The sequence below is a fragment of the Lichenostomus cassidix genome, chromosome 29, assembly GCF_008360975.1.
Source record: "Lichenostomus cassidix isolate B80296 chromosome 29, HeHo_3.0, whole genome shotgun sequence".
NCBI lineage: Eukaryota > Metazoa > Chordata > Aves > Passeriformes > Meliphagidae > Lichenostomus > Lichenostomus cassidix.
Genome location: NC_139509.1, coordinates 469156 through 482739, shown reverse-complemented (window position 1 = coordinate 482739; position 13584 = coordinate 469156). Strand labels below are relative to the sequence as shown.

The 13584-nt window shown below is 59.2% G+C and overlaps 2 protein-coding genes across 2 annotated transcripts in view; both read left to right on the top strand.

Annotated features, from left to right (window-relative positions):
• Positions 1-712: 712 nt before the first annotated feature.
• On the top strand, positions 713-3031 carry LOC146425768 (ATP synthase F(0) complex subunit C2, mitochondrial-like). Its single transcript, XM_085041326.1, has 4 exons — positions 713-894; positions 1493-1555; positions 1664-1824; positions 2805-3031. The coding sequence occupies exons 1-4, from the start codon at positions 856-858 to the stop codon at positions 2917-2919; spliced, it is 378 nt and encodes a 125-aa protein (XP_084897452.1). The 5' UTR covers positions 713-855; the 3' UTR covers positions 2920-3031.
• Positions 3032-4163: 1132 nt separating this feature from the next.
• LOC146425767 (cyclic AMP-dependent transcription factor ATF-7-like) overlaps positions 4164-13584 on the top strand; it is a 48377-nt gene continuing 38956 nt past the window's right edge. Inside the window, exon 1 of the mRNA XM_085041311.1 lies at positions 4164-4262. The gene's annotated coding sequence lies outside the window, so the exon portion shown is untranslated. The remainder of the gene's footprint in view (positions 4263-13584) is intronic.

The window sequence follows — 13584 nt, the reverse complement described above, 5'->3', positions numbered from 1 at the left end:
GGAGGGACAGGGACAGGGACAGGGACAGGGACAGGGACAGGGCTGGGGACAGCGAGAGTCATAGAGGGGACACTGAGAGCCACAGCGGGGACAGAGCCCAGGGACACCGAGAGCCACAGCGGGGACACCGAGCCGCGGGCAGGCAGCGAGGGCAGCCGGAGCCCTGCGGGGCGGGAGGCGAACGGAGCTCCCCGGCTGTGGGGGACAAGGCCGGTGTCGCCCCTCAGGAGCGGCCTGGGATCCCCTGGTTGGGAGAATGTTCCCTCATGTGGCTTTTTGGGGTTCTCTTTGCAAGTCCCCTCGAGCCCTGCCAGGGCTGCGGGTTCCCAGGCTGTCCCCCCAAGGCTGTGTCCCCAGACTGTACTCCCAGACTGTCCCCCCAGGCTGTGTCCCCAGACTGTGTCCCCAGACTGTCCCCCAGGCTGTGTCCCCAGGCTGTCCCCCCCAGACTGTGTCCCCAGGCTGTCCCCCAGGCTGTCCCCCTCAGGCTGTGTCCCCAGACTGTGTCCCCAGGCTGTGTCCCCAGGCTGTCCCTGAGACCCCCATTGTCCCTCTCGGCCCAGCGGCCCGGGAAGCTCCTGTCCCCCACCGCGGTGACACCGCAGGATTGCACCCCTGGATCCCTGACCCCTAAACGCCACCGCGGTGCCACTGCCGGGAGGTGCCACCCGGGTGACAGCGACACGTCCTGCCCGTCCCGCGTGTCCCCATGTCCCCTGTGTGACCCCCGGCCGGGGTCACCCGCCTGGCCGGACCCGCCGTGCCTCAGCCCTTCATGCGTGTCGCCTGTGTCCCTCCAGCCGTGTCCCCGCGTGTCCCTCCAGCCGTGTCCCGCAGTGTCCCTCCGTCCTCGCCATGTTCACCTGTGCAAAGTTCGTCTCTGCTCCTGCGCTTGTGAGTAGTGACAATCCCTGTCCCCTGTCCCTGTCCCTGTCCCTGTCCCTGTCCCTGCAGCACGGGCTGGGGTGACCTGTGACCCCTCGGGGACACTTTGGGGAGGTTTGGGGACACTTGGGGCAGGTTGGAGCCCCACAAGGTGAGCGGTGCCACCCTGGTGGTGACAAAGCCTTCCCACCCATCGGGGTCACCGATCACCTTGAAGGGATCCAGTGACAGTGACAGCCGGGCTGGTGTCACCGAGGGGTGTGACAGCACCGAGGGGTGACCCAGGGACAGTGACAGCCGGGCTGGTGTCACCGAGGGGACCCAGGGACAGTGACAGCCGGGCTGGTGTCACCGAGGGGACCCGGTGACAGTGACAGCCGGGCTGGTGTCACCGAGGGGACCCGGTGACAGTGACAGTGACAGCCCGGGCTGGTGTCACCGAGGGGACCCTGAAACGGGGCTGAGCGTGTCGGGGGGTGGCAGCGGTGGCCTCGGGGGTCCCCCGGGGGGTGGCAGCGGTGGCCTCGGGGGTCCCGCGGGCGGTGGCAGTGCCGCGGGGGGAGCCCAGGGTGGGTGTCACCCCGGCTGAGCTCGGTGTGTCACACAGGTGAGGAGGAGCTCGCGGCTGCTGGGCCAGCCCCTGTCAGCCGGGTGGAGCAGCCCGGAGCAGGTAACACACCTGGCTGGGGACACGGGCTGGGGACAGTGTCCTGAGCAGTGACACTGCCCTGGGGGCAAACAGGGCGGGCTGGGGTGAGCTCAAGCCCCTGTCCCGCAGGTGTCCCCCGGAGCGCCGCGGGCCCTGCGGACGAGCTCTGCCCAGCGCGACATCGACACTGCCGCCAAGTTCATCGGCGCCGGCGCTGCCACCGTGGGCGTGGCGGGCTCGGGGGCTGGCATCGGCACCGTGTTCGGGAGCCTCATCATCGGCTACGCCAGGTGAGCGGGGGGGACGGGGGACACTCTGGGGACAGGGGGGTTCTGAGGGGACAGGGGGCTCTGAGGGACAGGGGGTTCTGAGCCTCATCATGGGCTACGCCAGGTCGGGGGCTGGGGGACAGGGGGGCTCTGGGGGGACAGGGTTGAGGGGACAGGGTACTCTGGGGGCTCTGAGGGATAGGGGGCTCTGAGGGGACAGGGGACTCTGGGGGCACAGGGGGGTTCTGGGGACACAGGGGCTCTGAGGGGACAGGGGGCACAGGGGGCTCTGGGTGGACGGGGGCTCTGTGGGGACACGGGGCTCCAGAGGCACGGGGGGCTCTGTGGGGAGCAGGGACTGCGCTGGCTGTGTCCCCCTGTGTCCCCGTGTCCCCCTGTGCCCCCCTGTGCCCCCTGTGTCCCCTGTGTCCCCTGTGTCCCCCTGTGTCCCCTGTGTCCCCTGTGTCCCCTGTGCCCCTGTCCCCCCCTGTGCCCCCTGTGCCCCCCTGTGTCCCCTGTGTCCCCTGTGTCCCTTGTCCCCTATGTCCCTGTTCCCCTGTGCCCCTGTGCTGTGTCCCTGTGTCCCCTGTGCCCCTGTCCCCTCTGTGTCCCCTGTGTCCCCTGTCCCCCTGTGTCCCCTGTGCCCCCAGCCCCCTGTGCCCCCTGTGTCCCCCTGTGTCCCCATGTCCCCTGTGCCCCTGTGCCCTCTGTGTCCCCCTGTGTCCTTCCCCTGTGCCCCCTGTGCCCTGTGTCCCCTGTGTCCCATGTCCCCTGTGCCCCCTGTGCCCTCTGTGTCCCCTTGTGTCCCCATGTCCCCAGGCCCCCTGTGCCCCCTGTGTCCCCCCGTGTCCCCTGTCCCCATGCCCCCTGTGCCCTCTGTGTCCTGTGTCCCTGTGCCCCTGTGTCCCCCCGTGTCCCCTGTGCCCCCTGTCCCCTCTGTGTCCCCTGTGTCCCCTGTCCCCCCCGTGTCCCCTGTCCCCCTGACCCAGCTGCTCCCACAGGAACCCCTCGCTCAAGCAGCAGCTCTTCTCCTACGCCATCCTGGGCTTCGCCCTCTCCGAGGCCATGGGGCTCTTCTGCCTCATGGTGGCCTTCCTCATCCTCTTCGCCATGTGACAGGGCGGCTGGCGGTGACAGGAACAGGACGGTGGCCCCGTGCCTGGCCGGGAGTGCCGGGGGAGCCTCACCTCCCCCCCAGCCGGGCAGGAATAAAGACGGTTTGGTGACAGTCTGTGTGCTCCTCGTGTCTCCTTGGTGGCCCTGGCCAGTGTCACCTGCCTGCAGCTGGGTTTGTCCCCCTGGGTCACCCTGGGGAGGTGGCAGTGTCACTGCCAGTGGCACCAGGGGCCTGGTGGTGAGCCCAGCTGCCACCCGGAGCCCTCAGCTGTGTCCCCAAAGGGACATCTCTGATCCCTGGGAGCACCCGCGGCTGCCACCCTGGCTGTCACCTGCATCCCTCCCTGCAGGGACATGGTGCCTGTGGGGACACCTCAGCCGGGAGGGACTGTCCTGGGCCAGCATCGGGGTTTGGGGTGTCCCAGCTGCTGAGAGGGGACAGTTCGGCCGAGTCCAGCCTGCGGGGTGTCCGGGGCATCGGCCATGGCTGGGATTCGAGGTGTTGGGGTGTCCCCAGGCTCTCGGTGTCCCCAGGCTCGCTGTCCCCAAGCCCACGGTGTCCCCACGCTCGGGGTGTCTCCAGGCTTGCTGTCCCCTCAGGCTCTCTCTGTCCCCACTCTCGCTGTCCCCTCAGGCTCTCTCTGTCCCCTCAGGCTCTCAGTGTCCCCACTCTCGCTGTCCCCAGGCTCTCGCTGTCCCCAGGCTCTCGCTGTCCCCATACTCGCTGTCCCCAGGCCCGCAGTGTCCCCACTCTCGCTGTCCCCTCAGGCTCTCAGTGTCCCCACTCTCGCTGTCCCCTCAGGCTCTCAGTGTCCCCACTCTCGCTGTCCCCAGGCTCTCGCTGTCCCCAGGCTCTCGCTGTCGCCACTCTCGCTGTCCCCCAGTCCCGCAGTGTCCCCCCAGGCTCTCAGTGTCCCCACTCTCGCTGTCCCCAGGCCTGCAGTGTCCCCAGGCTCTCGCTGTCCCCCCAGGCTCTCGCTGTCCCCACGCTCGGGGTGTCTCCAGGCTCTCTCTGTCCCCACTCTCGCTGTCCCCAGGCCCGCAGTGTCCCCACTCTCGCTGTCCCCAGGCCCGCAGTGTCCCCACTCTCGCTGTCCCCATGTCCCCACGGCTCGCGATCCCGCAGCACGGCAAGGCACAATGGGCGTGGCCTAATACTGGCTCCGCCCACTGGGCGTACTGACCACGCCCCGCCAGCGCCGAGGCCACGCCCCCGAGGGCTCCCATTGGCCGCCGCGCCGTTACCTCCCCGCGGGTCTCGCGAGAGCCTGGCGCGCGGGGCGGGGGGGCGGCGGGAGCCCCAGCGCGAGCGGCGGCGGCGCGAGGCCCGGCGGCTCCCTCAGGTAACGCGGCGGCGGCGCGGCGGCGGCGGGGCGGCGGGGCGGCTGGGCGGCGGCGGGGAGCCCCGGGCAGCCCCGGGGGCGGCGAGCGCTCCGGCCGGCCCCTCCCCCCACAACTCTGCCCGAGTTTTCGTGAGGCAGCGGCTCCGCCCGCCCCGCCCCCGCCCTGAGCGACAGCGCGCCGCAGCCAATCGCATCGCGCGCTGCCCCTGAGCGGCGGGCGCGGCGGCCAATGGCGGGCGAGGGGGCGCCGCTGGGCGGCCAAGCCACGCCCCCGGGGGCGGAGCTGAGAGCAGCGAGGGGCCCGGGCGGTGCCGGGGGGAGCGCGGGGAGCGGGAGCGGGACCGGGAACAGGGGCTGGGGAACGTGTGGGGAACGGGAACTGGGGCTGGGGGACCTGAGGGGAACGGGGACTGGGGCTGAGAACCCTGTAGGGACCGGGAACTGGGGCTGAGGAGCGTGTGGGGAACGGGGATTGGGGCTGAGAACCCTGTAGGGACCGGGAACAGGGGCTGGGGAACGTGTGGGGAACGGGAACTGGGGCTGAGAACCCTGTAGGGACCGGGGATTGGGGCTGAGAACCCTATAGGGACCGGGAATTGGGGCTGGGGAACCGGGAATAGGGGCTGGGGGATCTGAGGGGAACGGGAATTGGGGCTGAGAGCCCTATAGGGAACGGGAATTGGGGCTGGGGGACCAGGGATTGGGGCTGAGAGCCCTGAGGGGAACCGGGGATTGGGTCTGGGGGTGTCTTTGGAGGCCATGAGTCGGGGAGACCCTTTGGTCTGCAGGCCTGGGACCCTGAGGAGATGTGGGGTGGCGAGTGTGTCACCTCAGAGGCTGGAGGAGCCTCGGGGGTCCTGTGGGGGACCTGTGGGGTACTGAGGAACCCCTCGGGGGTCCTGTGGGACTTGTGAGGAGCTGAGGAACCCCATGGTTGGACTCTGTGGGTCCAGGGGTGTGGACAGTCCGTGGGGTCACTGCCTGCCGTGGCTCTGAGCAGCAGGAACGTGCAAACATCAGGAATTGCAGAGTTTGGGGAGTTGGTTTGGCAGCCAGGGGTTAATCCCCATCGAGGCTCTGGCTGAACCTCCACCTGCTCACCTCACCTGGGATCTCACCTGAGCTGCTCCTGTCAGGGGTGGACAACGCCTGGCTGACCCCACTGACCCCCTGGCCACGCTCAGCTCGCCCTGTCCTCTCCTGCTGCCCCTCTCCGTGTCCCTCTGCCCTGATTCTGCTGTCCCCACTGTCCCTCGCAGGACAACGTTCCAGTTTAACACAAAGTGTCACCAACTGCAGTGAACTTCCCACTTCCCTCTGCCTTTCAGGACTTTATTCCCCTGGGAACGATCCAGAGAGCTTCTCTAGCCCTTGGCAGAGGGTTTCACAGAGCTCTGTCCCTCAGACAGCTCTGGGGAGGAATCCAGCAGCCATTCCAGCCTGCTTGGAGGGTTTCTGGTTGGGTTTTGTCGGCAGAGCCCAGGAATAGCTGCAGCGTGTGGAGGCGGGGGAAGGTCTGTGGGAGGTGGGCTGAGCAGCCAGATTCCCGTTTGGGGAGCAGGGGAGGCTTGGCATCCTCTTTTCCTTGAAGGCAGAGCTCACTCCCAGCTCTGGGCAGGGATGGGGTGAGTCCTGCGCCGGTTCTGGTCGCTCTGTGGGCTCTGAGGGCTTGGAGAAGGATTTTGGAAAGGATTTTGGGAAGGTTTTGATTCTGATCCTATGAATTGATCAGGATTTGAGCTGGGAGTCAGTGTTCCCTGGGCCTTCCTGCCTTGAGGAGCTGAAATCAGCCCTTTGAGGGGCTGAAATCTGCTGAAATCTGCTGAAATCAGCCCTTTTCCTGGGCAAAATTCCGATTTTTGGGTGCTGGCTCTCGGAGATCCCGAGCTGGGGGACACTGGACACTTCCCTGGTCACTTTGGGGTTGTGTCCACCCTCCTCCCCTGCAGTTATTCCCACTTTTCCTGGGAATTCCCTTCCTGTCCAGCTGTTACCCCAAATCCCTGTGACCCTGGAGAGCTTTCCTTGCCTCTGCTGGGATCAGGAGGAGGAAAACTTGGACTCAAACTTTGGGAAAAAACCTCCTTAAATCCTCTTTCCCTCTGACTGGGCCCTGCTCTGCCCAGGGCTGGTTTGTGACGTGAATTTCTGTTTTATTTCTGCTTTCTGGAGGTTCCTATTCCCCAGTTTTCCCCAGCAGTGCCTCTGGGGCTCAGGGTGGGATGAGGAGGTGTCAGGAGCTCACCTGGGCAGGTGCAGCTCCTGATCCCTGTGGGGTCAGCTGGGAACTAGGCAAGGATGGCAGGAATGAAAGGATGTGGCCTGAAAGAAGTTCAGCTTCTCCTTCACAGCTTTATTCCCATTTCTTCCAAAATGCCTCAGAGCTGGGCTGGAATTGGAATCGCCTGCTTTGCAATTTGGATTTATTTATCCTTTGGACTTTCTCAGGGCCTTTTTCCCCCCTTTTTCCCCTTTTTTTCCCCCCTTTCTCCTCCTTTTTTCCCCCTTTCTCCTCCTTTTTCCCCCCCTTTTTCCTCCTTTTTTCCCCCCTTTTTCCTCCTTTTTTCCCCCCTTTTTCCTCCTTTTTTCCCCCCTTTCTCCTCCTTTTTTCCCCCTTTCTCCTCCTTTTTTCCCCCTTTCTCCTCCTTTTTTCCCCTCTTTCCTCCTTTTTTCCCCTTTTTCCTCCTTTTTTTCCCTCCTTCTTTTCTCCATTCCCATTCCTGACACTGAGACTCAAAGCCAGATTTCCCAAAGTGGAATTTCCTCCCCCTCATCCATCACCAAGCTGTGCAGCAGTCAGGCAGGAGTGGAAAAGAAAAGAACCTTTTGGTGACAAACCTCCAGCACCTGTTGCTTGTGGGATTCCTCAGTGATTTCCTCCCACTCCAGGCGGTTTTGGGGTCACAGTTTGGGCTCTGAGGGGATTTGGGGTGGAGGATGTTAGGATGAGTTCAGCAGGGCAGCCAGAGGTGGTTTTGCTGTGAGCTGGAGGTGTGGAGAGGCTGAAAATGGATCCAAGCAGCATTCCCAGCTTTCTGTCCAAATTCCTGCTTGGGGAATTTGCTGGAGGTGTGGAGAAGCTGAAAATGGATCCAAGCAGCATTCCCAGCTTTCTGTCCAAATTCCTGCTTGGAATGCTCCGTGGATCTCCTGGTGCTGCTCAGCCCTTCATTCTGCACTTCTGCAAACCCTCTTGGCCCAGACCCAGAAAACTCTGGTTTAACCCGAGTTGTGGCCAGAGGTTAACCAGAATTGTGGCTGAATTTAACCCAAATTGTGGCCAGAGGTTAACCTGAGTTTAACCTGAGTTGTGGCCAGAGGTTAACCAGAATTGTGGCTGAATTTAACCTGAATTTGACCCAAATTGTGGCCAAAGTTAACCTGAATTTAACCCAAATTGTGGCCAGAGGTTAACCAGAATTGTGGCTGAATTTAACCTGAGTTTAACCCAAGTTGTGGCCAGAGTTTAACCCGAGTTTAACCCAAATTATGGCCAAGGTTAACCTGAGTTTAACCCAAATTGTGGCCAAGGTTAATCTAAGTTTAACCCAAATTATGGCTGAGTTTAACCTGAGTTTAACCCGAGTTGTGGCCAGAGGTTAACTCAAATTGTGGCTGAGTTTAACCCAAGTTTAACCCAAATTGTGGCTTAGTTTAACCTGAGTTGTGGCCAGAGGTTAACCTGAAATGTGGCTGAATTTAAATGTGGCTGAGTTTAACGCAAATTGTGGCCAGAGTTTAACCTGAGTTTAACCCAAGTTGTGGTCAAGGTTAACCTCAGTTTAACCCGAATTATGGCCAGAATTTAACCCGAATTATGGCTGAGTTTAACCTGAGTTTAACCCGAGTTTTGGCCAGAGTTTAACCCAAGTTTAACCCGAGTTGTAGCCAAGTTTGACTCGAGTTGTGGCTGAGTTTAACCCAAGTTTAACCTGAGTTTAACCCGAGTTGTGGCCAAGGTTAACCTGAGTTTAACCCGAGTTGTGGCCAGAGTTTGAGGCTGGCCCAGCTGTGCCTGCACCCAGCATTCCCAGTGAGGATCACCATTCCCAGTATGGATCCCCACCGTTCCCAGTAAGGATCCCCAGCATTCCCAGTAAGGATCCCCACCACTCCCAGTGCCCACAGAGCTCCTCATTCTCTCCCAGCTCCTCTCCCTCCCCAGAGCTGGGATTTACAGCTTCTGCAGCAATCAGTCCTGGCTGAATTCCTCGCCCTGCAGCTCCATCTCCTCCTTGCCCAGGAGGCTCCTGGCTCTCCCTGCTCACCTGGGCAGGTTTTGGTGCCTTTGGGAAGCTGCCAGGCCTGGCTGGGGTTGGAACACCAGGAATTCGGGGGCTTTACCTGGGCCACGTTTGGAATGGGAGGTTTTTTGGCTCAACCAATTCTCTCTGAGCTCCAAAAACTGGGAATGGCACAGGAGGGAGCCTGGAGAGCTGTGCCACCTCGAGGGACACACACAGCTCCACACTGGGGTTTCTCCCAGCTCCCTTCATGCCCAAAAACCCCTAAAATTGCCATTTTCCCTCCCCTTCTCCCAAAAAAACCCCATTTGAGCTCCTCCAGTCCCTGCTGGAGCTCAGCAGAGGGAGGTCTGGGAGGATTTTCCGAGGCAAACCTCCCCAAATTCCGGGCTGGGGCTGCTGGTGGCAGTGCCAGCAGGGCTGTGAGCTCCTGGAGAGCATGGCCAGCCCGCTGGCAGCTCCTGCCCCGAATTCCTCCGTGCTGCTTGGAATAACAATGCTGCTCCCAGAGCTGCCCTCGGCACGCAGGGGGCTTGGCAGCCCTGCTGGCTGGATTTATTTAGGTGCATTTGCATGGATTTTGGGTGTATTTATGTGTATTTATATATAAACACAGAAATGTGTGTGAATATTTCTATTTTTATGTAAATTGATGTATTATTTATAAAAATATATAATATAAGTGGGTATATTATATATTTTTATAATGATATTGTCATAAAAATTAATTTATTTACAGTTTATTTTCATGGAGATGGTCCTGAGATTTTTACACTCTGGGAAAAGCCTCAGGGCAGCTCCCAGCCAAAGGCTTTTGTTGCTTTAAGTGCAGAAAAAAAGCTTTTTTTCCAGTCTGGGGCCTGCTGGTTCCCTGGCCAGGGCTGGCTGCTCTTCACGTCTGACAGGACTGTGACAAAGGCTCGCTGTCCCCGAGGGGACAAAGCCACCCTGGGGCTGCTCTGCAGCTCCTCTGCTCCGGGAGGGTTTGGGGTAAAAGTGTGGAGTTCTGACAGGAATGGTGCTCTTGGCTGTCCTGAGACACTTCTGAGGGAGAAATTAGGGTTTTGGGGAGTTGGTTTGGGGTAAAACTGTGAGGTTCTGACGGGATGGTGCTCCTGGCTGTCCTGAGACACTTCTGAGTGAGAAATTAGGATTTTGGGAGTTGGTTTGGGGTAAATGTGTGAGGAATTCTGAGAGGAATAGTGCTCCTGGCTGTCCTGAGACAATTCTGAGTGAGAAATGAGGAGTTTGGGAGTTGGTTTGGGGTAAATGTTTGGAGTTCTGACAGGAATGGTGCTGCTGCCTGTCCTGAGACACTTCCGAGGGAGAAATTAGGGTTTTTCCCCTCTCTGACACCCCTGAGGTGATGCTATCCTGGTTTTTTGGGGTTTTTCCTCTCTCTGACACCCCGAGGTCACACTGTCCCGTTTTTTGGGATTCCTTTCCGTGCTGACCCGCAGCAATCTCCATCCCAGGGAGCAGCTCAGCCCTGGCTCGAGGTTTCCCCAACGCCTCGTTAAACCCTCCGTGCCCGGGGGGATCCATTCCCAGCCCATCCCTGCCAAAATTCAGTTTATTCAGCCGGCTTGGCTCTGCTATCCCAGCCCGGGCTCTGCTGAGGGTTCTGAGCCTCCCGAGCAGCTTCACAACCCAAACTCTGCTCTCCTCTCGGCCCTGCGGAGCTCTCGGCGCTTCGGTCACACAGCAAACTCTTCCCTCCTCCTCTCCCACCCCAAAATAACTCGGAGGCAGTTGGGCTGCGGAGCTCTGCCTGCGGGACGGAGGATTGCACAACCCGTGGGTGGATCCGGGCTGGAGAGCCTGGAGAGCCTGCAGGGGCAGGAGCAGCGCTGTGCCACTGCAAAGGAATTAAAAATTCACTCCAAATTCACTCTGGAGAGCTTGCAGGGCAGGAGCAGCGCTGTGCCACTGCAAAGGAATTAAAAATTCACTCCAAATTCATTCCAAATTCACTCCAGATTCACTCTGGAGAGCCTGCAGGGCAGGAGCAGCGCTGTGCCACTGCAAAGGAATTAAAAATTCACTCCAAATTCACTCCAAATTCACTCCAAATTCACTCTGGAGAGCCTGCAGGGCAGGAGCAGCGCTGTGCCACTGCACAGGAATTAAAAATTCACTCCAAATTCACTCCAAATTCACTCTGGAGAGCATGCAGGGGCAGGAGCAGCGCTGTGCCACTGCACAGGAATTAAAAATTCACTCCAAATTCGCTCGGGAGAGCCTGGAGAGCTCTGTGCCACTGCAGATTGATTGAAAATTCACTCCAAATTCACTCCAAATTAATTCCAAATTCACTCCAAATTGACTCCACATTCACTCTGGGAGAGCCTGGAGGGGCAGGAGCAGCTCTGATCCACTCCAAATTGTCTCCAAATTCACTTGGGAGAGCCTGGAGAGCTCTGTGCCACTCCAAACTCACTCCAAACTCACTCCAAATTCGCTCTGGGAGAGCCTTGGGCACCTGGAGGGGCAGGATTAGCTCTGTGCCACTCCAAATTCGCTCCAAATTCACTCCAAAATCCCCCTGGGGATCCCTGGGCACCCCGAGGGTTAGCCCCAGCCCTGTGCCACTGCAGATTCCCCCTGAGATCAGCAGCAGCAGCAGCAGCAGCAGCTCTGTGCCAGGCTGGCTCCCCACAGCAGGCTGCTCCCCATCCCTGCTGTTTTTAGGGAATTGTTCCCCATCCCTGCTGTTTTTAGGGAATTGCTCCCCATTTTGGTGTTTTTAGGGAATTGCTCCCCATCCCTGGTGTTTTTAGGGAATTGCTCCCCATCCCTGGTGTTTTTAGGGAATTGCTCCCCATTTTGGTGTTTTTAGGGAATTGCTCCCCATCCCTGGTGTTTTTAGGGAATTGCTCCCCATTTTGGTGTTTTTAGGGAATTGCTCACCCCTCTGGTTTCCCTCACCCAGGATGGACAGTGGAGCTCCAGGCTGGCACAGGGACGGTGGCACCGAGCCCTGGCAGGGACAGAGCTGTCCCCACACGTTCCCTGCTGCTCCCAGCCCGGCCAGGGCTGCTGGACGTTCATCCCGAGCTCAGGAAGCTCCCAGCTGCACTCGGGAAACAACAAGGAGCCTTTCCTGGCCAGGCTGAAAGCACCCAGCTTCCTTCCTGGCATTTGTGGGAAATCCCAGAGTGGCTGGAGAGAGCAGGGCAGAGCAGGGCAGAGCAGGGCAGAGCAGGAGCTTCCTTCTCTGGGATGGGAGTGGCGCTGGAGTGGGAATGGGGATGGGAATGGCACTGGAGTGGCACTGGAATTGTGCTGGGAATGGGAATGGCACTGAGAGTGGGAATGGCACTGGGATGGTGCTGGGAATGGGAATGGCACTGGAGTGGCACTGAGAGTGGGAATGGCCCTGGGAATGGGAGTGGCACTGGAGTGGCACTGGAATGTCACTGGGAATGGGAGTGGCACTGGAATGGCAGTGGTAATGGGGCTGGGAATGGCACTGGGGTGGCACTGGAGTGGCACTCAGAGTTCCCTCCCCTCCTCTCCCCTCTCCCGGAGCACTTCCAGCTGTGATCACACCTCTCCTCCAGCCCCAGGTATCCCAGGGATTTCTGTTCTCCTGGAATTTGGGTTTCTCCAGCCCAGATCAATAATAACCTCATTTCTGGTGGCTTTTCTGGGGCTGGGCTGCTGCCTGGAGCAGCGTTTGGCTCTGAATGGATTTATTTGTGCTGCTCCTGGCACAGTTCCTGAGGCTCCACACGGGGCTGGGATGGCCTGGCCTCTCGTTAGGCTCTGGGAATCAATTAATCAATTAATTAATTAAACCCCACGCAGCTCAGGCTCACCCGAAGCTGAGCTCCTGCCTCAGTTTCACCTTTGGGGAGTGGAAAGCAGGGAAGCTGTGATTGCTGCTGGTTCCTTCCCAGGGAATGGCAGCATTCCCCCTTGGAATGTGGAGCCCGGGAGAAAACAGGGAAAAACAGGAATAAATCAGGGAAAAACAGATAAAACAGGAATAAAACAGGGAAACACAGATAAAACACAGATAAAACAGGAATAAAACAGGCTCTGCGGGTCCTTAATGGCTGTGTTGACACAGCTCGGGGTTTATGGGCTGTGGGGACAGTGACAGCTGGGCTGGCAGAGATCCAGCTGGGAAATTGGGAATTGTGCTCAGCCAGGTGAGGAAAAGCAGCTCATCCTGGGGTAAACCTGGAATTCAGCTGGGAAATTGAGAATTTAACTTGGATTTCAGCTGGGAAATTGGGAATTGTGCTCAGCCAGGTGAGGAAAAGCAGCTCATCCTGGGGTAAACCTGGAATTCAGCTGGGAAATTGAGAATTTAACTTGGATTTCAGCCGGCAAATTGGGAATTGTGCTCAGCCAGGTGAGAAAAAGCAGCTCATCCTGGGGTAAACCTGGAATTCAGCTGGGAAATTGAGAATTTTGGTCATTGAGGTGAGAAAAGCAGCTCATCCTGGGGTAGACCTGGAATTCAGCTGGGAAATTAAGAATTTAACTTGGATTTCAGCTGGGAAATTGGGAATTCTGCTCATCCAGGTGAGGAAAAGCAGCTCATCCTGGGGTAAACATAGAATTCAGCTGGGAAATTGGGAATTCTGCTCATCCAGGTGATCAAAAGCAGCTCATCCTGGGGCAAAGCTGTCAGAAATGTATGACCAGAGGGAGCAATCCCCACCCAGCCCTGATTTGGGTTAAAATTCTCCCCCAAAGCTGTCAGAAACGTGTGACCAGAGGGAGCAATCCCCACCCAGCCCCGATCCACATTAAAATTCTCCCCGAAGCCGTCAGCACCAATCCGAACCCACCTTTCCCCTCCCCAGCCCGTCCAACCTGCCGAATCCCATCCAGCAGTGAAATACCATCCCGGGGCTGCCGGCAGAGGGATGGCAATGACTCCCAGCAGCCAATCCGCTGCTCGCCAGGCTCCTCTTAGCGCCAGGATTTACGGCAGCAATTTTTCCTGGCTAAATGTGACATAAATCTGAGCACATGGATGTGAGCAGAGCTCCTATTCCGCGGCCCACCGGCAGCTAAATCTTCTTTAAGGAACGAGAGGATCCTCCTGACACTCCGAGGAA

Excerpts from the sequence above, each read along its gene's own strand:
- LOC146425768 (XM_085041326.1), top strand. The coding sequence starts at position 856 with ATGTTCACCTGTGCAAAGTTCGTCTCTGCTCCTGCGCTT. Across the intron at positions 895-1,492 it reads TCGTCTCTGCTCCTGCGCTT|GTGAGGAGGAGCTCGCGGCT; the intron begins GTGAGTAGTGAC and ends TGTGTCACACAG. Across the intron at positions 1,825-2,804 it reads CTCATCATCGGCTACGCCAG|GAACCCCTCGCTCAAGCAGC; the intron begins GTGAGCGGGGGG and ends CTGCTCCCACAG.